Source organism: Lissotriton helveticus, chromosome 1_1, assembly GCF_964261635.1.
Source record: "Lissotriton helveticus chromosome 1_1, aLisHel1.1, whole genome shotgun sequence".
In the NCBI taxonomy this organism is placed as follows: Eukaryota; Metazoa; Chordata; class Amphibia; order Caudata; family Salamandridae; genus Lissotriton; species Lissotriton helveticus.
In genome coordinates, this window is record NC_136057.1 from 19,376,895 (window position 1) to 19,403,017 (window position 26,123).

The 26,123-nt window shown below is 45.6% G+C and overlaps 1 protein-coding gene across 4 annotated transcripts in view; it reads right to left on the minus strand.

The window, feature by feature from the left end:
• The window catches only part of LOC144811934 (glutathione S-transferase P 1-like), an 82,044-nt gene that overhangs the window by 26,247 nt on the left and 29,674 nt on the right, over positions 1 to 26,123 (minus strand). For 3 of the 4 annotated variants that reach the window (XM_078673918.1, XM_078673908.1, XM_078673926.1), the window contains one exon: positions 4,133 to 4,168. In XM_078673918.1, coding sequence (XP_078530044.1) covers positions 4,133 to 4,168 — 36 coding nt within the window. Of the gene's footprint in view, positions 1 to 4,132; positions 4,169 to 16,500; positions 16,718 to 26,123 lie in introns of those variants that run through there. The other variant, XM_078673899.1, reaches the window with a different exon arrangement.

Consider the following 26,123-nt stretch of genomic DNA (forward strand, 5'->3'; position numbering starts at 1 on the left):
GCTCACGCCACGCACCTAGAGGGTGAGCAAGGGTAATTCTAAGGGGTCATCCTTCGCCCTGACTTAGAGGAGAGGGGCCATGCTGGTCACAAGTGAATACCTGCGCCAACCAGAGACCCCCAATTCTAAGAATACCCATCCCCCACCCCCAATATGTTGGAAAGAAGCACTAGGACAAATTAAATGGCAAGGGAAGTTGTTGGACCAGGCTTTTTCAGCAGGTTTTTTCGCAGACTATTTTTCTTTTTTGGCCTCCTGTTTCTGGCCTGTTTTTGTTTGTTTTATGACTCGGGGAATTTTACCACTGCTGATCGGTGCTAAAGTACATATGGTCTCCCTTTTAACTGGGTTTACGGATTGGTGTTTCCATGATTGGCTTATTTGATTTACTACTAAGTCCCTAGTACAGTGCACTGTGTGGGGACAGGGCCTGTAAATCAAATGATGCTAGTGGGCTTTGAAGCTCTGTTTTTGCCACCCACACAAGCAGCTTTCAAATGATTCTCAGACCTGCCACTGCAGTGTCTGCTCACAGTTTCTACTGCCATGTCCACCTGGCGAATGTACACACTTGACAGGCCCTAACCTTCCCTCTTATTACATGCCAGTCACCCCTAAGGTAGGCCAAAGGTACCCCTGTGGGCAGGGTGCATTGCATGTGAAAGGTAGGACTTGTACTGGCGTGTGTGACATATCCCGATAGTGAAATACAGTGTATTTTGGTTTTCACTATGGAAATGGTTTTCACTATGGAAAGGCTATCTGTTCCATAGGATAGAAAGGGGACTACTTTGTAACATCTTATAAGTATAACTTTCCATGAGGACAAGATGGAAAGATCTAGTTTAGTATGCCTGAACTCAGAATATAAAAATGCATCCTTTAGCAAAGATGATGTTTATATTCTGTGTTTGAATATACTACTTTTATAAAGTGGGTATATTCTTGTTTAGCCATTCCTTGCGCCTCTGCTGGTTTGTAGATTGACCGTCTGGCTTTGGAGTGACAGGGGTTAGGGATGTGTATTCTCTTCAGACAGTCACGGGGAGGGGGTTGAGGTGTGTCCTGCCTTTCCTGGATGAGTCGTGGATGGGCTGAATAGATCTGGGCTGCATTTAGAGTAGTGGGAGGAGATTTCCCTGCACCTGAATAGGCCTGTCTTGGATAATGCTGTCTCTACCTCCTGCCACGAAGCTGGGCCAGAGAGGACAGAACTAGTTTTGACTAAGAACGGAGGCCCTCTATCACAAGAGACCAAAAAGAAATTGGAGTATGAATATTGAGGCTCAGACTCTAGGGCTTTAGCTTACTTCTGGACTCAAGAGGAACAACTCCCAAGGAGAAAAGCTGGGAAAACTGAAGGAGAAGTACTGCCCCTTTGCTGTGTGCTGCGTATCCTGCTTGAAGATCTACAAGGGCTTGGTGTAGAGCTTACCTCCTGTTCTGAAGTCTCAGGGACACAAAGACTTATTTTCCTCGGTCTCCCTGCACCAGGAACTGCTATTTCAGCTGCCACAGAGGGAAAGAGCAACTCCAATGCTGGGGAGCGACACCACAACTTGCAACGAAGCCGTAGGCACCGCTCATGAAGAGCACGATGCACCGTCCCGCCACCTGCCGCGCCGCACCGTACCGTCCCGTCTCTGGTATTTCTAAACTAGCACACATTTGCGTATCAAACCACATCTAAATATTACAAGAGCTGGCAAACTAGCATGCCCTTAAAATAAAACAATTCTATAGGTACCTGCAGCTCCCGTGCACTACAAGTGTATCAAGAGAAATTAGAGTTCACAATGGGCAAGCTAGATAAAATGGGCATATCCAGGGTCCATAAGTCATTACTACTCAATGTGCTTGTCCCTTTGTGCAGTTGAGAGAAAGATGGGAGCGAGATCTGGTGAGACTTGATGAGGAATGGTCAGAGGAATGAATAACCCCCCATGCACTCTGGCCATCCCCTCATGCCTGGCTTTAATCCAGTTTAATTGCCTCCGTAAGGTAAATGATCATACAGCCAGGTCATCGCAGACGGCCTGTGGTGAATGTCCCAACAGGGCTCCTTTTTACATGTGATCTGGATTTCTACGGCGGTTGCTGACTGACAAAGTGTTGGGGCACCCAGTGGCATTGGACCTAAAACTTGCAATCTTGGACATTATGGGTAGTTGGAAGGGCATCTAAGGAAAACTCGAAGACCTATTGGGAGTGGGATTCCTGGTGGCTAAGCGCAACATTACAACGAAGTGGAGGAGTGAAAGTTTCCCAGCCCTAGCTGAATGGCCCGGAGGCATGGACAACTGAGCAGCAACTGGGAAAAGTCTACAAAGATTGAGGAAACAAGAGAAACTATCAGAGAAGTTGGGTCACTTGGTGTGAATAAGGAGGCCTCAATGCGCTAGATTAGTGGTTTATGCTCAAGCTGGATGTTGCTCTACTGGTTTTTAGCTTTAAGACGTGATGGAGAGATGGCTGGGTTGAAGGGTCACAGATGGTCATTGTCTAACAGTAAGCCACAATTAAAGGGTTGTATGCATGATGCATGCACTGTCATGCACAACACAAATTGCAATAACAATTAACCATTAATAATTCATAAGAATGAGTTATTCAAAGAACAAAGATCCAAGGGATGAATACAAAGCATATTGAAAGAGAATGAAGGCACCCTGAAACCTTTCACGTGACAACTCCTGAGAGCAGTAAGATGACTAACAAACATCCCAGCGATGTCTCCAAACTGTGTAGAAAGAAGAAAGGGACCCTGAAACTTTTCTGCAGACCCTCCTACATATACAAACAGAGGTGCAGTAAGGTTGCAGTGGGCCCTAGTTCAAGGACGGACAATGGGCCCTCTAAGATTGGTACCTCTATCCCAGTACACAGAATCAAACTTCCAGAACCACAATCTATGTTGGGGTGTGATTCCAGCATGTTTGATACCCAACATGAGCAGGATTGATGTAGCCATTATATAGTAAGACATTTTGTATTAACTGATGTCCACTATAGATCTTAAAATGGCTGAACGTACTTACGAAGCCTGGAGAATTGGACTGAAGGGCCTATTATAGGGTTGACTTATAGGTTTTAAGTGCAGTGACCTCAGATAGAAGGAAACCTATATCTGTGGTGAGGGTTGAACGCACCATCTCGCACAGGCTGCAATGGCAGGCCTGTAGTCAGAGTTTAAGTGGACTTCCTGAGTGGCACAATACATGCTGCAGCCCATGGGAGGCCTCTGGGGTACCGAAGCCCTGGGTACCTGAGTACCATATACTAGGGACTTATAAGGGTACACCAGTAGCCAATTGTGAATGTACCAAAAAACTTACCAGAGCCAATTTAGGGGAGTGAACACTGACACCAGGCAAAAAGTGGGTGTAACGATGAAAGCACATCCTACTTTCCTACAGTGGACCAGGACATAACTAACGATTTTCTCAATGACTCTAGAGAGCGGACTGGTACATAGCTGTAGATTTACGCAGTGACCATAGAGAGCGGATCAGACCATAGAGAGCGGATCAGACCATAGAGAGCGGATCAGATACAATTAGAGATTCACTCAATGATCATAGAGAGCGGGCCTACCAAATGTCAGGAGGGACTAGATGATGGAATAACTGTAGCTCTAATGTGGCCACGGAAAGTTGACCAGGACAAGACTGTAGTTCCGCTCCCAAGTAATAGCGGCTAGGCCACGATAGAGCTGTAACTTTACAATCTAGCTATTGAGGGCAGATAGTGGCATAAATACAGGTTTACTCAATGACCAGACCATAGTGGGTAGAGAGCATAATGGTTGTAATTGTACTAAATACCCAAAGAAGGGAAACAATTTCCTAAATTTAGTTCTACTCAATGATAACATAGAACAAACCATGTAAATGCAGACTACAGAGAGCACATAATCGCAAGTCTGTAATTTGATTCTTGGGAAAAAAAAGAGGGCAGCACAGCACCAAATATAGCTAAATGTCTCCTGTCTACAGTATCAGGCCATAGATGCAGTTCTACTGCTTCACAGTAGCAGCATGGTCCTTCCCTGGCATTGAGGGCACAACATGGCAAAGTTTCAGTACTACTTCGGTCTTTGTGAACTTGATAAAGAAAATGTTAGGTTACTTACCACGGATGTCGAAGTAGGTGATGGTGTACTGTGCCACTGCAAGAAAAAAAACAGAGAGTCAGAGTGTGTAACGTACACATTAAAACATACACAGCACAAAAGACTTGCTGGCAGTAACCAGAGGGCCAGCATTGCCCAAGGGTACAGTCTGTAGGCCAGTCTTACCCTGGGGCAGCTCAGCCCAGACGTACACTCAGGAAGGCCAGCCTTAACAGGGGCAGCACTGCCCAAGGGTACACCCTGAAGGCCAGTCTTCACAGGGGCAGCACTGCCCAAGGGCACACCCTGAAGGCCGGTCTTCACAGGGGCAGCACTGCCCAAGAATACACCCTGAAGGCCAGTCTTCACGGGGGCAGCACTGCCCAGGGGCACACACAGAAGGCCAGTCTTCACAGGGGCAGCACTGCCCAAGGGTACACCCTGAAGACCAGTCTTCACAGGGGCAGCACTGCCCAAGGGCACACCCTGAAGGCCAGTCTTCACAGGGGCAGCACTGCCCAAGGGCACACCCTGAAGGCCGGTCTTCACAGGGGCAGCACTGCCCAGGGGCACACACAGAAGGCCAGTCTTCACAGGGGCAGCACTGCCCAAGGGCACACCCTGAAGGCCGGTCTTCACAGGGGCAGCACTGCCCAAGAATACACCCTGAAGGCCAGTCTTCACAGGGGCAGCACTGCCCAAGGGCACACCCTGAAGGCCAGTCTTCACAGGGGCAGCACTGCCCAAGGGCACACCCTGAAGGCCGGTCTTCACAGGGGCAGCACTGCCCAAGAATACACCCTGAAGGCCAGTCTTCACGGGGGCAGCACTGCCCAAGAGAACACCCTGAAGGCCAGCAGAGGGTTCTGGAGCAGCTCTCACAAACACTGGGCACAGAGGCCCTGCACTTAGTTGACGTTGCTCTTGCCAGTGCCTGGCCCACAATGACACAGAGCTACAAACTGTGCGTTTCTAAAAGCATGACAGACACGGGGTCGAAGAAGACCGTTGGCCTAACGGCTAGGGCGCTCGACCTCGGACCTGGGTGATCTGGGTTCGAGTCTCGGTAACGACGCCAAAAACCCCCTGTGATTCTGGGCAAATCACTTAATCTCCCCGTGCCTAAAATGAATGCGTGTCCTCATGTAACGTAACTGGTGCTATGTAAAGCGCTCTGATACCTGATTCAGATCGGGTCTAGTTCGCGCTATATAAAACTCTGCAAAAAAAAAATAAAAAATGAGAACAGTCTGTGCCCTCTGCAACCAGAGAGATCATGTCCCCAATGTTTCTTCTCATCCCTTCCACATGAGCAGCCCACATAAACTGAAGACATAGCTAGGGATTTAATACCAAACCTCTCTCTAGGAAAGAATGCCAGGATCCCCCGCCCCCCTCCCATGTCTCCAGACTGCCAAGTTTCCAAGGTCCAAGCTTGAAGGACTGCTCCCAGTCCTAGTTTTGTTCTTTGAATTCCGGGTCTGTTTTAAAATGCATTGTACAAGACTACAAATCCCAGAATTCACTGAAAACCCTGGACTGGAGAAGCACATCTAGCATGGCCCTGGGAACCTTGTAGGGCTGTGTCTTGTGGCCACCCTTCCCCTGCTGCCCTGTGTCACTTCCGGTCCCCACAGCCCCTTGTCACCAATGGACACCTGGGAGGGCTAGTACCAGAGTGGAGTTTTGAAGCTGAAATCTGCCCTCTGGCCCCAGATACATCATCTTCCAGGACCTGCTTCCTTCTCGCGGATCTGCACGTCAGAGAAGGGACCTGGCAGCCTCCAGCAGTGACAGATCACAGGCCAAGCGGTATTTTGTGAAAGTGTCTGTCACAAAAATTCTACAATTGTTAGGTTTATTGCTGCAATGTTTGTTCTATCACCACAAAATCTGCCAACCCAGGGCACATAATCCAGAGGTAATTTTCAACATCTGCACTTCTGACAGCTGCCACGTGGTGGCAATGTTTGCCTACCTTTGAGGCAAGTATAACCCAAGAGTGTTTAATAATACAGAATTCATTTAAAAGGCTGTAATACTCGCCACCCTAGCCATGCTTATAGTGGCTCTGGCACTGGAAGGGCTGACAGGCACAAGGAATAGTGCACGCTACATTGGCCTCCATAACAGGTCCCTGGAGCTCTCCATTTGTACAAATTAAGCGCTGTGAGTCTGGGAGGCGCTATGTCTGCTGGCTGTACTTCTTCGCCTTTCCACGAGTGATCGCGTGTTTCTGAGCAGAAAGTGACCAAGTCTGGAAACTCTGGACACATTTTTACCGGGAGCAGATTTGTACCCGATAAAAACGAGTCTGGAGAGGGGGCAGGAGTCTGGACAGAGCCCTCCCACGCCCCACAGACCTCTCCAAGAGCCAGACGCCCCACTAACCCCACACCACCGGTCAGGTGACTTGGAACAGGTGTTATGTCTGGAATATGAGAGGACACTCATAGCAAATTATGAACATCTGCTAAAGACACCCACAGTAGAATGTTTGAGGCAACCCAACCTACAGAAATGGCACAGCCAACATTTGTTATCCACCTAATTCTTCTAAGAAGCATTCCATTCCATCATGTTTGCATGTATGCATTTATACATCACAAGCGAAGTTTAGGAGCAAAGGCGAGCTGCAAAATATGTGGGGGCAGGAGGTGATACATCAAGTATTACATTTCATAATATTTAAACAATCCTATATTTTAATTTCACAATATTTAAACAATCCTATATTTTAATTTCACAATATTTAAACAATCATATATTTCAGACCTTCACATTTTTGTAGGCATGGGACGCACACCATCAGCCAAGTACCAAGTCCCTGGCTCAAAATCGAAGCTTAGCCTTTAGATCACATCCCTGGCCCTTCTTAGCTTGTAGAGTCATTACAAAAGGGGGTGTGCCATATGCAAATTACTTTTTTCATCATCCACTTGGTGGCCCCGCCCCTCTGCATGGAAACTTATACATCTTCCTTATCATGGTGGGTTAGGGTGACCAACTGGCATTGGTGCAAATTCAGGGATTCTAAGTGTGCAAATTCAGGACAAAGGTTCAACATTCAGGACAAAAATTCCAGGACAGAAGGTCAAAATTCAGGGCAAAAATTTGGGACAAAAGGTACATTTTACAAACCAATCTGAGGAGGTCGCGCAATAGGATATGAGTAAATTGACAACCAAAATAAGTACAAGTCAAAAAAAGTTTATATTAGGTTGAGACGATCGTGCACTTCACAGTTTTTCAGTATGCGTGCAGTTTTATGCAACTGAGCAACTGAGCACCTGTGCAGGTGTTTTTGTGGGAATTCATTTGATCATAATCTATTTTTTATCATTCTTTTCTCTCTATTCTTTAAATTCATATTTCCCTATTCCCATTCATTATTTTGTTCCTTTTTTTTGCATTTGATTATCTTCTTGTCCTTCCTTTATTGTTAAATCTGTCTTATATCTCATACTCCGTTTCTTTGTTTCCTCACTCCATTTGTGTCATATGTCTTTTTGATTTACCATTTTAATAATTTATCTTTCTGATCCGCTTTTACCAACTTCTGCATCCTTTGGGCCCCTCCCCACGGCTCCATCACAGTGAATATTCTTGTTGTATTTATCATGTCCTTATATGGTCTTGTGCTGACCTGCTAGCCACAGATTAAAGTTAGAAAGGGAGATGAAACGCTTTTATCCGACACAGTACCACCCCCACCCCCCCCCCCCCGCCCCCGCCCTCCTTCTCCGCCCACCACCACTTAGTGGGTGCTTCAATACACCCAGGGTACAAGTGGTAAAAAAAAGAAGTGGGGGGGGACGCTGTCACTGGAAGTGACGTCATGACAGGAAGTGACGTCACGAAAGGTGCCGAGCTGCTTGTCTTAGAGAGGACAAAGAGTGAAGTCCAGCTGTTTGGCAGGGGGGATGGCGTCCCCCCCCCGTAAAATAAGTGGGGGGACGCCGTCCACCCGCGTGGTACCCCGACTCGAGCCCTGAATACACCCTTGGCCCATTGTCATTCTTTATGTGATAATCATCCACAGTCAAAATGACCATGGGCGAAGTCAGGGAGGGGCTGCTGCAGCCTCTAGTGTTGGCAAGAGAAGTGCGAGCTGGCCGACTGTCGCAGGGGAGCAGCATAGCTTGCTGCAATCCCAAAATTACAGACAAAATGCATCCGTAAGAGGAATAATGACGGACAACGGACAAGACAGAAAAATGACGGACAGTCCGTGAAATTTATGGACGGTTGGTCACCCTGTGGTGGGTGTGTTCTGCATGTAACATGCATGTCCTCACCTTGCAGAAAAACATGGTGTCTAGCTTTGTGTCATCAGACTGTGAATCACAATCTTTACTCAGTCTGGGTTAGAAATGTCTTCACATTTCTTGAACTACTTTGAGATTTTGCTCATGGTCTCAGATTTTTGAGTGTCCTAGTAAGGTCTTTTGTCACTCTCATATTTTCCTGTATCTCAGAGTGTGGATGTTAGGGAACAGTGTGTGTGTCTCCAGCCTTGTTTTTTGCCTTTCACCCACTTCTTGTTCAGCCATTAGTGAGTGACTTTGGACTCTTTCTGTGTTTACTTTTATTGGCAGTCCTATCCAAAGTTCTGCCTATTTAGTAAGAATGTGTCTGTTGCCGATTGGGGGACGTGGTGTCTAAGGCTTGATGCGGGTGGAAGTGAAGGCTTCTGGGATATATTCAGCGGCCAGGCCTTGTCGAAGGACCACACTGGAGCACTGGCAGGTCACTTAGAGGTGGCCAGGCCTGCACTGCACCTCTATGAAATTGGATAATCGCGCCTCACTCATGGGCAGCTCTGTGGATTCATGTTATGTTTATTTGTATAGTGCACTAATCACCCATGTGGGTATCCAGGCGCTTGAGCAGGTGGGTAGGTGTGTCCTCTGAGTAATTTGACGAGGCAGATCTTTAGCTTCTTGTGGAGCTCAAGAAGTGAGGAGGAGGCTCTGATGTGTCGTGTAAGGCTGTTCATGTTTCTGTGCGATGTATGAGGTCAAACTACCTCCTGTTCTGCTCTTGTGAATGCGGGGATGTGTGCAAGTGAGAGTAGGTGTCTGTCAGGCTGATGTAAGGGTATGCAGTTGTTGAGGCATGGTGGTCCCGTGTTGTGTATGGCCTTGTACATGTGTTTAAGGAGCTTCTGAGGTGCTCACGGTTTCATACCCGGCGCCGGCAGCAGGGCAGGTCAGCTCAGCATCATGTGACTCTGGGTAATAGCTCACGTAACCTCCAGCACCCTTGGGGGCAAAATGTTCGCGCTTTACAAATGTGGATTATTATTATTAGTGGGTTGCCGTAGTCGATCCTACTAATTTAATTTAATTGTGGGTTTATATAGCGCTAGAATCAACTCCCGGAGGAGTATCTCCGCGCTTCGACCGCTGGGGAACCCGTACTGGCTCACCCTGAGAGATGGTCCCTAATGGGTATCTCTAAGGTGCAACCAAGCATCCCCGGCGGTCTGGGGGGCCAATGTGAAGATGAGGCAAGCTAATGCCCAGAGTTGCCGAGTGTGGTCCCTGACTGGAGTAGGCACCGAGGCGAGAATTATCAAGCCCGCTGACCCTGGTCCACGACTAGTGATGAGTGCTTGTGTGATAGTACATCTGGTGTTCTGTGACAGCCACCTGAAGATTTTTTGATGCACAGGTAGGATGTGGAAGCAGGCACGCTCACTACGTTGACTTGTGCCGTCAGTGACTCCCCTGAAATATCTGTTTTCCCGTCATTGACTACGGAGGAGACCATTAACCTTTTGCGGTCCACAAGGTCTGGATCCCCAATGGACCCCTGTCATCCATCTTCTACCGGAACTATTTGCCTGGCATTTGTCTCTGATTTTTAACCAAATGTTCACCTCTGGTATATTCCCCACCAGTTGGAAACTGGCGTCTGTTCTCCCCCTTCTGAAGAAACCAAATTTAGATGGGGCGGATCCTAACAACTACCGCCCAATCTCCAGACTTCCTTTGCCTGCAAAGATGGTGGAAAAAGCCATGAATGGTGTTATATCCGAATATACTGAGAAGCATGCTTTCCTGGATGCTACTCAGTTTGGCTTTAGAAAGCATCATACTGGCCCTGATCACAACAACCGAATTAACTAGGCAGGCAGTTGATGTAGGAGGCAATGCAACACTTGTGCTGCTTGACCTCTCTGCTGCATTTGATACGGTGGACCATCTAAAATTGTTGGAAGTCCTGAGGGGGATTGATATTAAAGGGAAAGCGTTTGCTTTACTTGAATAATTCCTGTCTGGCTGGGAGCAATTTGTGGCTTTTGAGGAGTTCAAGTCACCAAACTTTACATTGCCATGCGGAGTGCCACAGGGTTCTTCATTGAGCCCTACCCTTTTTAACATCTATGTTGCACCGCTGGCTAGGTTAATCAGGTCCCTGGGTTTCTTGCCTATTCCATATGCCGACAACACCCATATTGTAGTCTCGGTGACAGGCTCGCCTGCTGACACTGATGCACATTTTCACACTTGTCTTCATCAGGTCGGTGAATGGATGGCCACCAATTGCTTGAAACTGAACTCTACTAAGACCGAGGTCTTACTCTTTGGTGACCATACTCATTTTTGGTCCCCTGCTCTGTGGCTTTTGGAGCTGGACCCATTACCGACTCCTATGAATAAGGTGAAAAACGTGGGAGTCACGTTTGACTCACTGCTCTTTCGAAAGCCACGTTAACCAGGTTACATCCCTTTCCTGCTACACATTAAAACTACTGAGAAGGAATCTCCCACTTATTCCAGCTGAGCTGCGGAAACTAGTGGTCTCAGCTCTTGTTCTATCTAGAGCCGATAACTGTAATGAGCTGATCATCAACCTGCAAAAGAAGTGCTTATCCAAACTGCAGATTGTGCAAAACGCTGCTGCACGTCTCTTGCTGAACATTCAAGACATAAATATGTTTCATCTGCGCTCAAAGAATTACACTGGCTGCCAGTGAAGAGACGGGTCGACTTTGAGGCTCTTTGCATTGCTTTTAAGGCTACGCATGACAAACGTTTTTTGAACAGAACCTATAGCCTTGCATTCCTGCTCGCCATCTTCGCTCATCTCGTGCCCATAATCTGATTGTTCCCAGGTTCAAAAAGTGTTCCTTGGGTGGAAGGAGTTTTCTGGTCGATACGACCAAATTGTGGAACTCTCTACCACTTAGGTTGAAACAAGAAACTCACCTATTGGCCTTTGGGAAGGGTTGACGACCTGGCTATTTAATCTTTGATGTGTTTCTGGACTGTCCAGTTGGTCATGATTGATTAGCTAGCGCCTTGACAACTTGGGGTGAATGTTTCGCACTCTATAAATTTCTTTTTCATTTCAAGTAGAACTTGTCATCCAGGATGATGATCCTCAGTTAATGTGACGTCAATAGAAGCCATGATATATGGACACATAATGTCAATACCAGTAAAAATGATTTACGCTATGACAGATGTATGCATAATAATGAGAGTGTTGGTGCAAGTGGAGAATAGAGAGAGTGCGCTCGTCTTGGACCTTAACAGGAACGGAGAACAACGCACCCTTCCCGTAGGAAGCCAGAGCTAGGACCTGGGCTGCACATGAAGATGAGCCAGGGGAAGACTCAGAAGAGAGTCCTCAAACAGAAATCCATTCCCACCCAGTCATTGGGATAGGAGAGGGGCAGACAGAGAACTAAGAAATCAGGACAGCCTAAGAGAAACACAATTAAGACATGGGAAGAGTAGAATGGCACCTTTACACGCGCATAAGGAGAGTAACAAGGATGTCCGCCACTCCCCCTGAATGAACCGGTCATGCAAACTGACCCCTATAGAGATAGTGTCCAGAGAAGGCGGCGAGGCCTTTGCGCAACCATTTTGCCCTCTGCTAGCCTACTGGACCAAAAGGAAGGGCCAGTATGTAAGACCTTGGCCCTAGAAGGGATCCATCGAACTAGAATACATGGCTGCCGCAGAAGAGTGCATCCGGCACAAAGGGGAAGATCCACAATGGAAATGACCCTACATGAAGGAATGTCTGAGAAGATGGGAGCTCTACAACGGGGAGAAACCTAAGGAGATGCTGCAAGCCAAAATATGTTCGCCGTTACAAAAGGGTGTGTCAGGGACTACCTATATGCCATGAACATAGATAAACAAAAAAGGGCTCAGGAACAAATTGCCCACGTTGATGGACGGGGCAGGTAACTGGATCTTATGTTTTGAGATAAACACAGAGGGAATCAACTTAGCTATCGATTACATCAAAAGTTTGCTCAGCAGTCTCATAGGGGAGCAGATTGACATGGTGTTTTCCCTACCCTGTGTCCCCGCAGTCACTCTGATCAACACAAAGAATGATGGGGCCACATTCAGCTCATTTAGATACCAGATACGATGGCCCTGAGAGATGTTACCTGACCGCACAGAAACCAGGAGGAATGATGGCAGAAAGCATGAAGCCTGGGAAGAATGTGACTAATTTCCTAGGTAGATTGAGGGATTAATGAGAACAAGAGACAGGACAGCCATGGACCGACACAGGTCCCCAGGTCGCATTCTTCTACAACATCCTCAAAAAGGGACTACCCACTGAGATACAAACTGGACTCAATTACGTAGTAGGTCTAGACACCACACCCTGGAGAGAAATATAGGCCCAAATATTACATTATTACCTGAAAAGACAGGAGAAGGACAGGGAAAAGCTGGAGCAATTCAAAGAGACACCACCAAATTGGTCCAACAAAAGTTTTAAATGACTGCCCTCGAGAGGGCCGCGGTGGCCGCAAACGTGCAAATGGCACCAGCCTTAAAGGGAGCTCCGCCTCCAGACCAGAGGGCGAATCCACCCAGTCCTAGCAGCAGAGGTTGTGTAAGATGGCTACAGCCAGGTCTCGAAGAGTGCAACGATTGTCACAGAATGGGTCACATGGCCAACCGATACCACCTGAAAGCATATCAGGAGCAGAAAGAAATAGACCCAGAACAGCCCCCACAGAATACCCACCCCCAAAACCAAGCCCAGATCAATGCAAATGAATCGTACAATCAGCCTTAAGGAAATGTTGTTATTAAGATTTCTAGAGCGCACGAATACCAAACAGTGTCTTGGCGCTAGCAGTCCTGACTAATATTTATTGAATAACCAAGTTTTGAGAGCCTTCCTGAAGGCCGTCAGGTAAGAGAGAGTCCTAATGAAACTAGGAAGTCTGTTCCAAAGTTTTGTGTCCCCCACTGTGAAATTTGAGGGGCGATGCCAAGGAGCACTTTATCAATAATGAATAAAGCTTTGAAATGGATACGTCTTTCGACTGGAAGGCAATGAAGATTTTGAAGCTGCTTTCCTATTGATTGAAACTTAGGGATCCCTAACAGCAGCCTTGGAGCAGCATTTTGGATCATCTGAAGCTTCTAAAGCAGCTTCTCAGGCCTGCTAAGTTAGAGCCTGCTGCAATAATCCAGCTTGGAGAGAACTAAAGATGTAACTAAGATCTTTCTACTATTTTCTGGAATAAAAGACAGGATTTTCTTTATCACTTTAAGTAGATAGAATCAGGCAATAGCCCGCCCCACCTCCGCAGCAGGGGCTGTGAGGTTGGAAAAGCACATGGCAACTGCCACAGCAGAGAGGGAGCCCAGCAAAGGACAGGGACAAAGCCACGACAGGGAGGGGTGAGTGTCCGGGGTGGCAATGCCCTTGCACAATCACAGAATACAGACATGCTGTAAGACCAAAACCACCCCCAAAATAACGAATCACCTTCATACCGCTTCCAGACACATTTCCTTACCTGCACTCGCAACCTAGTTTAAGGGCCGCAGTACAATATAGATCGGGAATTCATTGTAGAGTTTGCAATCCGGGTGCCCGGAGGGGCTTGGGACTCCCTCTGCTGCTTACACCGCGGAAGGAGTGGTTGGCTGACCTCACCCCCTGGGGGAAATGCAGTGGGGGGGGGGGGGGGGGCAACAGGCCAATGAGGGTGCAGGGAGGCCCCCAACTGGTGCATAAAGACCAGCACCCAAGTCCAATCATTCAAGTCCAGCTTTAGGCGAGCTACGTAAAACTCACAAGCCCCAGGGTTTCCATCAAATGGAGGACCCATTACTGTTCCAAAACTAGGCCAACATACCAGTGTTGGGAGCCATGTTTCTCACACACCAAGGATAAGGATGTCCTCAAAACTCCGAAGCAAGCACATGGCACCCAGTCCACAGGGAAAATCTATAGAATCCATTAGCATTACGTCATCAGGCTGATCATGATGAGTCCCAACCATACACATAGCTCCAGTCAAAAACACAGCAAACTAGCACAATCCCAGTCACTCCCTGCAAAGCCATACAGGGGCCACAAACAACTCCCTGGCTATCTCCAGTATGCTACGTTGGAAGCAGCATCGCACAAAACCATGGGTGAGCGCCTTACACAACCCGCACAAATAAGCCCAAAAAAAACCAACCTTCCAGAAAGAGGGCGTAACCCAATCAACCAACTCCATTAGGAAGAACATCATTACACGCCATGTGCACAAACCAGAAGGACATGCAAGTGACAACATCGCCATTACCCACAAAACCTCTAAAAATGATCATGCATCCACTTCTCCTCACATTGCACACAGTCCATGCAGGTCTAACGGACACCCCCACATCAATGAAAGAAAAACACACACATACATTTAACAGAAGTAGCCTGCAAAGAAAACTACTCTCCTGCCAGAGCGAGGAGAGGTAAAAACAAAATACTCACAAAATAACAGTAAAACAACTTAAACTTATCCTTCCTTAAAAAGTGCCACCACCTTCTTCCAGTACCCCACTACAAACGTTCAAGCAATGAAGTTATTGTGTACCCCTAAAAAGAAGGCACAGGAATTTTCCAAAAACAACAATGTTGTTTTTCCAACCTAACATTACCCACAGCTCTTATTCAACAGGTCTGCAACTGAGCCATACGATCATCATTGTTACAGCAGCCCGCTGCCCCTTCGACCGAAGCTTCAAAAGGACTCCAACAAGGCCAATCTCTCCAGAGCACAGACTGCACATTGACTTTACGGACATTTTTTGATACTCTTTTTGCACTGTCCAAGGCCAGACACCCCTGGGCGCCCAGACACACATCTACCCTGAAGACAAATCCCAAGACCTACAAATGTTTCCCAAGTTATGTATTTATAAATTCTTGTGCACTCCATTTAGCAGGGGTGCTCTTGCGCCCCTTCAGAGCCAGAAGTCTGTCTAGTTTCATGAAACCTACCTCGACATTTTTGAAATGCTTGCATAGGGACCTCTCTCACCTCAGTTACATTTGCACTGAACCAAAAGCTAGCATTCCACACGCACTGCACAGCGCACTCCTACATAACACCTGGTATCAGCACATGACCGCTGTTGGCACTCAAACCATGAAGAGGTTGTGCTACATAGGTTTACTGATACCATACACCGTAGGTGCACACAGGCTTTACTTATCTCAAGAGATAGCCCTAGAGAAAGCAAACTGTCCCCTCCGCCTGTACCTATGTAGGATTAGGGCCAAGAAACAAACCAATAGAGTAGTGTCCCATAGAGCAGTAGGAAACATCTTCCGATACGAGGCCAATCCCACAGCACTATACATTTCCTAGCGACATTCAAACCAAGCTGAACAGGGTGCACAGAAGAGGCACTATTGTGGAGAACACTGTTTGGCCCGAGACTTCGTAGAAAAGAAGTTCTTGGAGGTAGAAAAACCACTGCACCAATGCATCCGCTCCCGTCTCGGTCTGTGGACCCTGGTTGGCCCTTAAGATATTTGGGGCTGCCTTTTTTGAATGACAAATGGGCCCATGATATGGAATTCCAGTACAGGGCTATTCACCCTGGCGACGCTAGGGAAAATGAGTCCCACAGGAGGGGGTCAAACGCCAGCACAGACGCCCAATGGCAGGAAATCTGGGATACCAAGATTAATAGCTATATATTGTTGGAAAGGAAGGGGTAACTGAACAGAAACTTACACTGTATTCTTTGTGTTTTTGGGGCAAAGGAACCATACCACTTGGTTCAAGTGATAAATGTGAAGCAATACTCTATATACACGACCTGCAATGGGTCGCCTCCACGTTGATGGATATGTTCTGGCAGTGTGGCGAGCTTGCCTATGCGAGCTTGTTCTCGGATGGTGGGGTCACTGCACCCTCATGACCATACACACCCAACCCAGGTCATCCCTGGAGAAGATTTGTCCGAGTTATCCTGACATCCGCTACAGAAGAAAACTCTGTTGCATCAGACTTTAAGAACTGCTGGTCATTTTGGCTGCACTCAGTACCTGACAATTCCAGTAGAATTTTGACTTTTCTGAAACTCAAGTAAACGCAGGAAGGTCCATACCCTTCTTCACCTTGCAATCAAAGGCGAACGCCCGCCGGTTACAGATGTCCAGGTGGGAAATGCTGAAGATGGTCATGGACACAGAGCTCGGCCAAAACGCTATCAAGGAAGAACTAAGAGACATCTGCCTCATGGTGATGCAACATCGGTATGTGCTGGACTTCATGACCGCAATGGAAGGTGGGGTTTGGGCTAAGATTGGTGCTTTCTGTTGTACGTTTATTCCTGGAAATGATCTCAAAAACTGAATTCTTGCTCTTGCCATCCAAGCACTGCATGGTACAAAAGCAGACATGAAGGAGAGAGGTGGCCCTGAGCAGGACTGGTTTCAAAGCAATTTTTCCTGGCTCCCACTTTGGGTGTCCAAACTGTTCATGTCTTTGCTTCCAGTTATAATTTTTGTACCATCGTTGTGCGGTATCGTACAAATGGGGTTATCTCCTGTAAAAACGCAGTCCTCAAAAAAAGGTAGTATGCAAATACCTAGAAAAAGGATAGCAGACATTATAGAAACACACACAGCCTTGAATAATGTAACAGTTATGACATAGGAAAAATTATGTAATTGAAAATTCAACTAGAAGGGGAATTCTAGTATCGTTGAAAGAGATATTAATGTATGGCATATTATATGCACGCATAACGTCAATACCAGTTAAAATAATTTTAATGTATGATATGACAAATGTACGCATCCTAATGAGAATGTCAGTAAATATGACATTAATGACCGCATGTTATATGTACACGTAATAACAAACTTGTATCATTGCTATCGAATTCACCTGAGATGAGCTACCCATCTACCCAGTCAGAAAAATGTGGTCAGACCCAAACCCACTGATTAATAGGTTAGAGGTGGTGTTACACTTAGCCCGAAGACAAACGCGCAAACAAGGAAAACCCTGATCGATCCCATAGATAGGCAGTTACACCATATACAGATCCGAGGAGGTTGGCCCCAATCAAACAAGTTTGGCCAAAGACATACGTTCTAAAATACCATAAAGTCAGATGCCACATGTAGTTAGAAACACCAAGTCAATAAGAACTCAGCATTCACCTCACACTAAGTGATCACATGCTCCCTTTGCTGGACATTGATAATAGAGCTCCCTGAGGGTGCACAGGGCCCCAAGTTGGACCTCTTCTTGGAGGACTGGCTGTTCTACACTGTTCATGATGATCAACAAACCCCCTTCTTCTCTGTGGAGTGGACACAGAGTTATGGGCAGGCTGCACGCTCCTGGGTCATCCCAGAGACCGGTGGTGGCGAGGCTCTTTAATTACTTGATCATATACTACAAGATACTCGCAACAAGGGGCCTTTGCGATCGGAGAGCAGATTTTGCCGACCTCAGGAATTACTATAGAACCATGGTAGACAGACTAGGTAGGGTGAACTGTGTGGACTTAGCTGCTCACCAGCATTCAGAAGGTGAGAAAGCAGGACGGGTCCCGGCATGGTTGCAGTGCTTTGAGACGAGGCAGCGTAGACTGACAGCAAATCGTTCTCTGACAGGTGGGATCCTCATGTCTCAGTTAACCATTACCAAAGCCTTCTTTGATTACTATAGTTCCCTCCATCGGGGGGGATGATGGACTGAATGGAATAATCCTGAGCTGTTGAGATACTTAGATGCACTACCAATCCCCCGCTGGACCCTCTTGATTGTCGGGCATTGGATGCCCCGTTAGTGATTGGGGAGGACCGACTCGCAATAGACCAAACGCCATACAACAAAACTCCAGGCACTGATGATATCCCAGGGGAGTTCTATGCGAAATACAGAGACACGCTTGCCTCTCTGCTTTTACAGTTCTCTCCAGGAGCTGAGGCTGCTGGTGCTCTCCCTCCATTGTTGTGGGAGGCACTCATCATGGTACTCCCCAAGCCCAATAAAGATAATTTGGAGATGCGCTCCTATAGGTCTCTTTCACTACTAAATACTGACTGCAAAGTGTTGGGGGAGGTTATTGCTATTAGCTTCCTACCTCATTGCTATGTCGTGGAAATCGGCTACTGTGCCATTATCATCCCTCTGGTTGGCCGGTATGGCATTTAAGTTTCATGTACCCTCCTTTCACATTCCGTGGGCCACGTGTTTCACCCACCCCTCTCTTTTCCCCCGCTGCCCTCACAGTCTATGTAATATACCACATTCGGGTGGGAACCATATTGGTTGTTCTTTTTAGGTCTCGTGACCTACAATGCGCGTAAGCGCATTGAGGGAGCGAGAATTCAAGTGCTCGAAATCCTCGTCAAACCAAGGGCTTCTTGCGCTGCGGTTTTCTTAGAGTTCACGTGAATCACGTGAGCATACAAGCACGCGCATTCCCGGCCGCACAGCACATCAAAGGGCTTCTCCTCCCCTACTTTCAGTTTCCCAAAGGGCTTCTCCTCCCCTAATTATTCATGGCCGGCCGCAGGCCGGCCGTACTTTCAGTTTGCTGCAGCCACAGTTCATACTTCTCCTTCTCTTATGTCGTTTCTCGCTCCTCCACTATCCTCGATTAAAGCTAAAATCGGCCATCCGCTCTTAACGCTTGTTATTGTTGTCTTCTGTTCGCTTCCCCGCCATGCACGTAGCACGATTAAAGCTAAAATCGGCCGGCCGCTCTTAACGCTTGTTATTGTTGTCTTCCGTTCGCTTCCCCGCCATGCACGTAGCACGATTAAAGCTAAAATCTGATTTCACTCATTGTTCCTTATTGTTGTCTTCCGTTCGCTTCCCCGCCATGCACGTAGCACGATTAAAGCTAAAATCTGATTTCACTCATTGATCCTTATTGTTGTCTTCCGTTCGCTTCCCCGCCATGCACGTAGCACGGTTAAAACTAAAATCTGATTTCACTCATTGTTCCTTTTTTTTGGCCATTTCAACACCCCACCCCTTTAACACTTGGTGTTCACACCCTCCACTTCCTCCTGATTGTCCCGTGCCCAGCGACGGCTCTGCTTTTATATAGCGTGAACTCAACCTGAAGATACTGGAACACTTTACATGAGCAGCAGTTAAATTGCCCAAGGACACAGGAGATGAAATTATTTGCCCAGGATTGCAAGGTGTTGATTCGACGCAGAGACTTCAACCTTAACAGCTCCAGCTGTAGGCCTACAATGCCTCGTTTATGAAGAGGAGAGCCTGTGTACTTAGTTTCTTTTTTGTTGTATGTTCTTTGAGGTAAGCTTGTTTTAAATTGCCATTGGAGTTTTATATAGCGCTAAGTTAACCGGAAGGTACTGCAGCACTTTATGCAATCTCTCTCCTCCATGTCAGGTTTTTTATGTTTGCAGTGTGATATGGCATGAACTCGAGCCAAAGAAACTGGAACGCTTTACATGAGTGCTTATCCCCTCACACCGGGTTGCTCCTTCTCTGTGTACTTCTCTGCCCCCATCACTCTTCTCTTTTTGCAGTTTTATATAGTGGGAACTCAGCTCAAGGGCTTTGGAGCCTTTACATGAGCACTAGTTCGATTCCATAATGACAGATTCATGTTTAGGCACAGGGACGTAATTTATTTTGCCCAGAATCACAAACTGTTGAACAGCGAGAAAGTGGTTTAATCTTGCAGCGCCCATACCACCCAATTCCTCAGCTGCTCCCACCTCCCTTTTACTGCTCCACCTCCAGGGGTTGTCTTCTTAATCTTTACAGCCACCGCTCACTTGCTCTCTTGCACCGCACCCACTCTTCCCCTTCCCCTCTTTCTGCCGGCATTCAGTCACTTATTTTTAACCAAATGCTTTTGTTGGTCTCCTGCACAGAGTGCTTGTTCTAAGTGGAGTATTATCTGCAACTTTAATACCCATCTCAATTGTGCTTGCTTTCAGACAAACATTGCATTTATAGAGCCCTGCGTTTTCTTTTTTTTAATATACCCCGTGCATTAGTCTAGGGCTAAAGTGAGTTGTGGCTTGTTTTACATCACTATCACCCACTTCCACTAATTGCTAAGTGAAATTTGGTGTGAACACATACAATATGGCTCTGGTGCGAGATGTGCGCATGCACACTTTGCAACAATTGACAGGCACATGCATATGATTATATGGAGGGAAACAAAAGTCTAACAGTGAAAGTCAGCATTGCAGCCGTTATTTTCTAAAGTCCTCAGAATGGCAGACTCGGCTGGATACGCGCTCTGCTGTATCAGCTCACTTTACCGGGAAGATGACGGTTTTGGTGGCAAAGGTGTCAAAGGACTGGAAAATGCGACTCAATTTAGGGGACTGCCGTGTGGTGGGCTTTAGGAGGGCGTTGTGGGTGACAGTCAAACTCAATACAGGGACGTACTCAAAATTACATGAGCCACCACATTCCTGTCCCCTTAAACCATTGCCAGCCCCATACTGCTGCTGAATGGAGCTTGTGAGTGCTTTGGGAAGCGCTTTTGTTTGTTTGCTTGAAAGGTAGAAGTGCAATGAATTTCCACCAATTGCAGCGTGCCAATAGGTCTCGCAGTATTTGTTTTTAAGGCCGCACAGCACATCAAAGGGCTTCGCCCAGCGTGCGCTCTGCGGCTTCTCCTCCCCTAATTATTCATGGCTGGCCGGTGGCCGGCCGTACTTTCAGTTTCCCGGCCGCTCTGCATTATCAGGTACGTGTTGGTGACGATTTAAACAGAACGCATGTTTGTACTACTTGCCACAGCTGAAAACAGTTTCATATTTTGCAGCGCTTGTTGCCTGTGTGTCTGTGCCACAGAAGTGTCCGTGTCTTTACCCGTGTGCCTGTGTGTGACACACATGTTTGTTTTTCTTCTACACTTTGAACCTTTGCTTTCAGTGTCCGCATGCTTCACGTGTGATCTTACGCCGCCGGCACCCATCCCTCACTCTTACTCTGCTTCCATGCCCATGATTTACCTATATTACCCTAGGTATATCCCCGGATGTGCAGTGCTTCTCTTGATTCTGTGCTTAACTTGACTTTGTTGAAGAGCACCTAGGTCCGTGGTCGTGCATGCACAGATATACATTGTTAATTTATTATTATTAAATGAAGCTTGAAACACATCGTGCTCCAAGCCTCGCTTTCAGCCCTAAGCCCGCCCACAGCAAAGCCTCGAAGCCATGTGCTACCCCTGCATCTGTGTGGTTTCCCTTCCTGTTTCTGAGTGAGGCCAGGCACAGGCAATCTTCTGCTGTGTTTTCCCACTCTCCCCCATTCCGCCATAGACCTGATGCTATTGGAACGCTTTACACGAGCACCAAGTACATTACAAGAATACATTCATTTTTTTCTTCAGACCCGGAGATATTAAGTGTTTCGCCCAGAATCACAAGATGTTCACAAAGTTTCCCACAGGTGAACTTTGGGGCCCTTCACATCCATTTGAGTTGTGTTGCCAAACAAAGATATCTTGCATCCATCTACCTTGGACGTAAACTTCGCACATTGCTACATAGGAAAGCTTCGATCAACACACTGTTGAAATCATACATGTATGTATTGGCTCGCACACGGACAAAGTAACAACACCATAATGTCAAGCTAGCAGAAGCTGCATGCCATACGGACACTAGCTAACATCACAGACTTTGGTGTTTAAAAAACTGGGGAGGGTCTGAAGCCCCCACTCCTGGGAGTAAGCTGAAAGCAGGTCATTCGGAGTTCCCCTATTAAGTATCCCTATGCCTGCATGTGCGATGTATATGGGGAGTCCCTTAACGTTTTATTTGTCTGCAACTCTGTCTCTCAGACTGCCCGACAGTGTGACGAGGATGGAGAGGTGAGGGGTTGGGGAGGCTTGTTTCGGCCTGTTTGTAGGCTCAACATCACAAGTTAAGTAAAGAACCACTTCCCGGCTCTTTTGCAGAGCCTGTCTTATATTACTGTAAAAATGGTCTGCATGCTTCACTTCATTTTTACGTTTGGCTCTTTTGTGGACAAACCCACTCCTGAAACAAGCACTGGCGTTGCCAATAGGTCTCGCAGTAGGAAAGTTTGACCTATTGCAAATAACAATGCCTTTTATTTTTGTTTTCTTTTTAAAAAATTAAAGGGCTTTGTCATTTACAAAACCAATAGCTCCAACTTTCCTACTGCGAGACCTATTGGCAACGCCAGTGCTTGTTTATATGATGTTTATTTGTGGAGTATCATTGACATTTTGCAGGGGTTCGCGCAATGCTGACAGAGGATAATATTACTCCAAATGATGTATTGCTCATGCGATTCTGTCCCCCCATGAGGTCCCACTTGTGGGTGTGTGGACTGTTTTTGTACCAAAATAAAATGTAACTTGGGGGGGGGAAAGTGCATCTCTTAAGGCTATGATGGCAATCTGTAGTTCTTATTCACAGAAGGCCCAGCTAAGTGGCACTTACACTGTACTATGTTAATGCCAAATAACAGGACATGTCCTGTAGCCTCCAGTTGACCTGTGCTTGCCAACATCTACTAGCCCCCGGACTCTTCAGTCACACGCATCTCCATGTTTGAATGTTGCAATGGAAGGTTCCTCTTATTTTGAAGTACTGCTACAACTTCGTATTGAAAAGTATGGGAGGTCGACAAAACTGACAGAAACTGGACTTTTTCTACAAACGAGCATAAGAACACTCCAAACATAGACATGGCTTCGCTGATTAAATACACCTCCTGTCACACAACCCTTTTATCCCTCTGTCAACCATCCCCCTACCTGTTTGCCACTCCCTTTGAGCCATCCCCGCGCAGAGCAGGAATATCGACAGAGAAATATCGAGACATAAATATTGCCGCAAAAATATTGTGGGAAAGAAAGACAACAAAAATATAGTTGACAAGAATATCGACTGACCAGTAGGAAATATCAATTTCAAATATATTGACGTCTTAAATATTGATTACAAAAATATATTTGACAAAAATATTGATATATTAATAATGGTATGTATTTTAGTATTAACGAGAAATGTTTGTCATTTTATTATATGTTTTACAATGTTACTAATTATTAATTTATTTTAAGTTTAATTTTGTGTTTTTTGTTCCGTAGCGGTTTGTGGGTTTATCGGGGAATAGGGTGTGTAGTAATTTAATTATATAGATTTAAATAATTCTTTATTGTAGTTAATATTCATTTTTTTTATTGAACTTTGCATTTTTAGTCTGTAGCAGGTTTATAGGGGAATAGGTTGGGAAGTAATTTAATTATATAAAATGTATTGAATTAATGTGTTAATTGATTTATTATTAATTGTTTGATAATTAGTTATTAATTTGTAAGTATCAATTGTAATTGTGTCATTAATTTTAGGTGTGTGTTGTGGATATTATAGTGTTAATATGTAATTATTTGTTATTATCTGTGTTAAGAATATTTACATTTATATATTATTTATGTGAATATTGGAAATTAAATTCAATAACAAATTTTGATATTTTTGTTTTTTATTGTAGTGGGATCCAGCTCTTTCCCTACTGTTGCACTCACTGGAGTGGGAAAAGTAATTTTTACCCCTCCGCTGTCCAGCGCTTTTCCTACTGTTGCACTCACTGGAGTGGGAAGAGTAACTTTTACCCCTCCGCTATCCAGCGCTTTACCTACTGGTGCACTCATTGGAGTGGTAATAGTAATTTTTACCCCTCCGCTATACAACGCTTTTCGTACTGTTGCACTTACTGAAGTGGGAATAGTAATTTTTACCCCCTTGCTATCCAATGTTTTCACTATTATTGTGTTTATTTTATTATTAAATGTATGTTTTATTCTTGTTTTAATAGTTCAATGTGTTAATTAAATATAGAATGTTTTATTTAATTTTAAATTGTGTATATTTTATTTTTTACAATTTAAAATGTATTTAAGTAAATATATGTACACATTTTTTGTGTTTATATTAATTACATTAAGTTAATTTGTTATAATTAGTAAAAATATATTACATGTAATTTATTTTGTTAATATTCATATCATTTAATTAATTTTATTTAAGTTATGTAATTTTTAAAGTGATATTTTGTACTTCAATATTTTTTACATCAATATTTTTGTGTCGACATTATTGTACTTACCTGTTTATGTGTAGGGAGTCGATAATTAAGTTCTCAATATGTTTACTTCAATATTTTTTTTATTCGATGTTTTTAATATCGATATTTTCAACATGGATCCAGCCATCCCATCATCAATTACTTCCCTCTATTGCCACCAATACTGCATAGTCCACATCCCTCACTCACTCCTACCTCAGTCTGTCCCTCTCTGGGCAACCAACATCGTGTCCCTTCACTCAGGACACCATCCCTCGTCACCACTCTCTGATCCTGTCTTGGCACCAATACCATTTTAAATGTATTTGTCCCCTCCAGCAAGACATCCCTTCTTGTACCCTCTCCTATGTCACTCAACTCCACCTTCACCTGCCTGGCATCCACTCCTCCCACCAATCCCTAACCTCACCTTTGTCCACCATGTGTCCCATGTTCTTTCCAGTCACCTCCACACTGCATTTCCCACTTGTCACACGTCACCTTTCACACCGGTCAACCATCAGCTATAATACACTGGTTGCACCGATTACCTTCTCCCACCTGGGGCCCTTCCCTCGAGTGCCCCTTGAGCTTATGCCATGAATTAACAGCTCCCTCCTATTTAAAGACATTGTCTTCTGTCCCAACTACACTCTATTAACAGTCCTGTAGCATCTATCTAATGTCACTTGATACCGGTCGACTTCTATCAATCAAACTGCCACGTTGTCCCACTAGTCCTTCTATGCACCGCCCTCCAATCTCACCCTCTTCCAAGAGCCACATACTCAAACTATCCATACTGATCTTCGCCCGTCATAATTCCCTCTTATTTTCTGTTCTCTCGCCCAGTCACACTAAACTAGGTTTCCCTTATGTCAGTATGCCTGCTTTAAGGACCTCATGAAAATTACTGAGGTAACTACTCATACAGATTTCTAGTAATCTGCAGGCGGCAAATTCGAATCCTTTCAACGCAAACTAAGTCTTCCATCCTTCTGAGGTTTTTGTAAATGAAGCATGATGAAAAGAGTGTAGCAGTAACAACTGTCACCTACAACTTTTAAAACATAAATATTGTATTAAAAAAAGTTATCGCCATCTTCCCTATCACCACCTTAAGTCTTCACTTACTTTCACCCAACTAAATCTGTGCATAATCATCCACAATAATCCCATTTTACTCATGTTTGGCACCTACATTACATAATGTTATCTGGGGCCCGATTTACAAAATGGAATAACAGTTGCAAACCCTCAGATTTGGTAAGTGTGAGGGTTTGTAACCTATAAAACACAGTTTGCAATTTACTAAAATCAACTAAACAATCCAAAAAGTTTTACAAATTAAGTGGGATAAGTAAATCTAACGCGGAAGGGTATGCCGATGTGGGTCACTTGCTCGTTGTGCCAATGGATTTAAGCTAGACTGGTTGATATAGGGTGATGCACTGAAACCGGTCCCGGGATGCTTGTTTCCTGTCCAGGGAGAACCTGTCCTGGTAATTTGGGGTGGACTGACTGATTTGCATATGGCTGGGTCCATACTGGGGTGGCATAGTGAGCAAAAAAAAGATGGGTAAACGATGGGTTAAACACAGATCTCTTGAGTGTGGCTGAGTGTTTGAAGTTTCTGCATCCCTCCATCATCTTGAT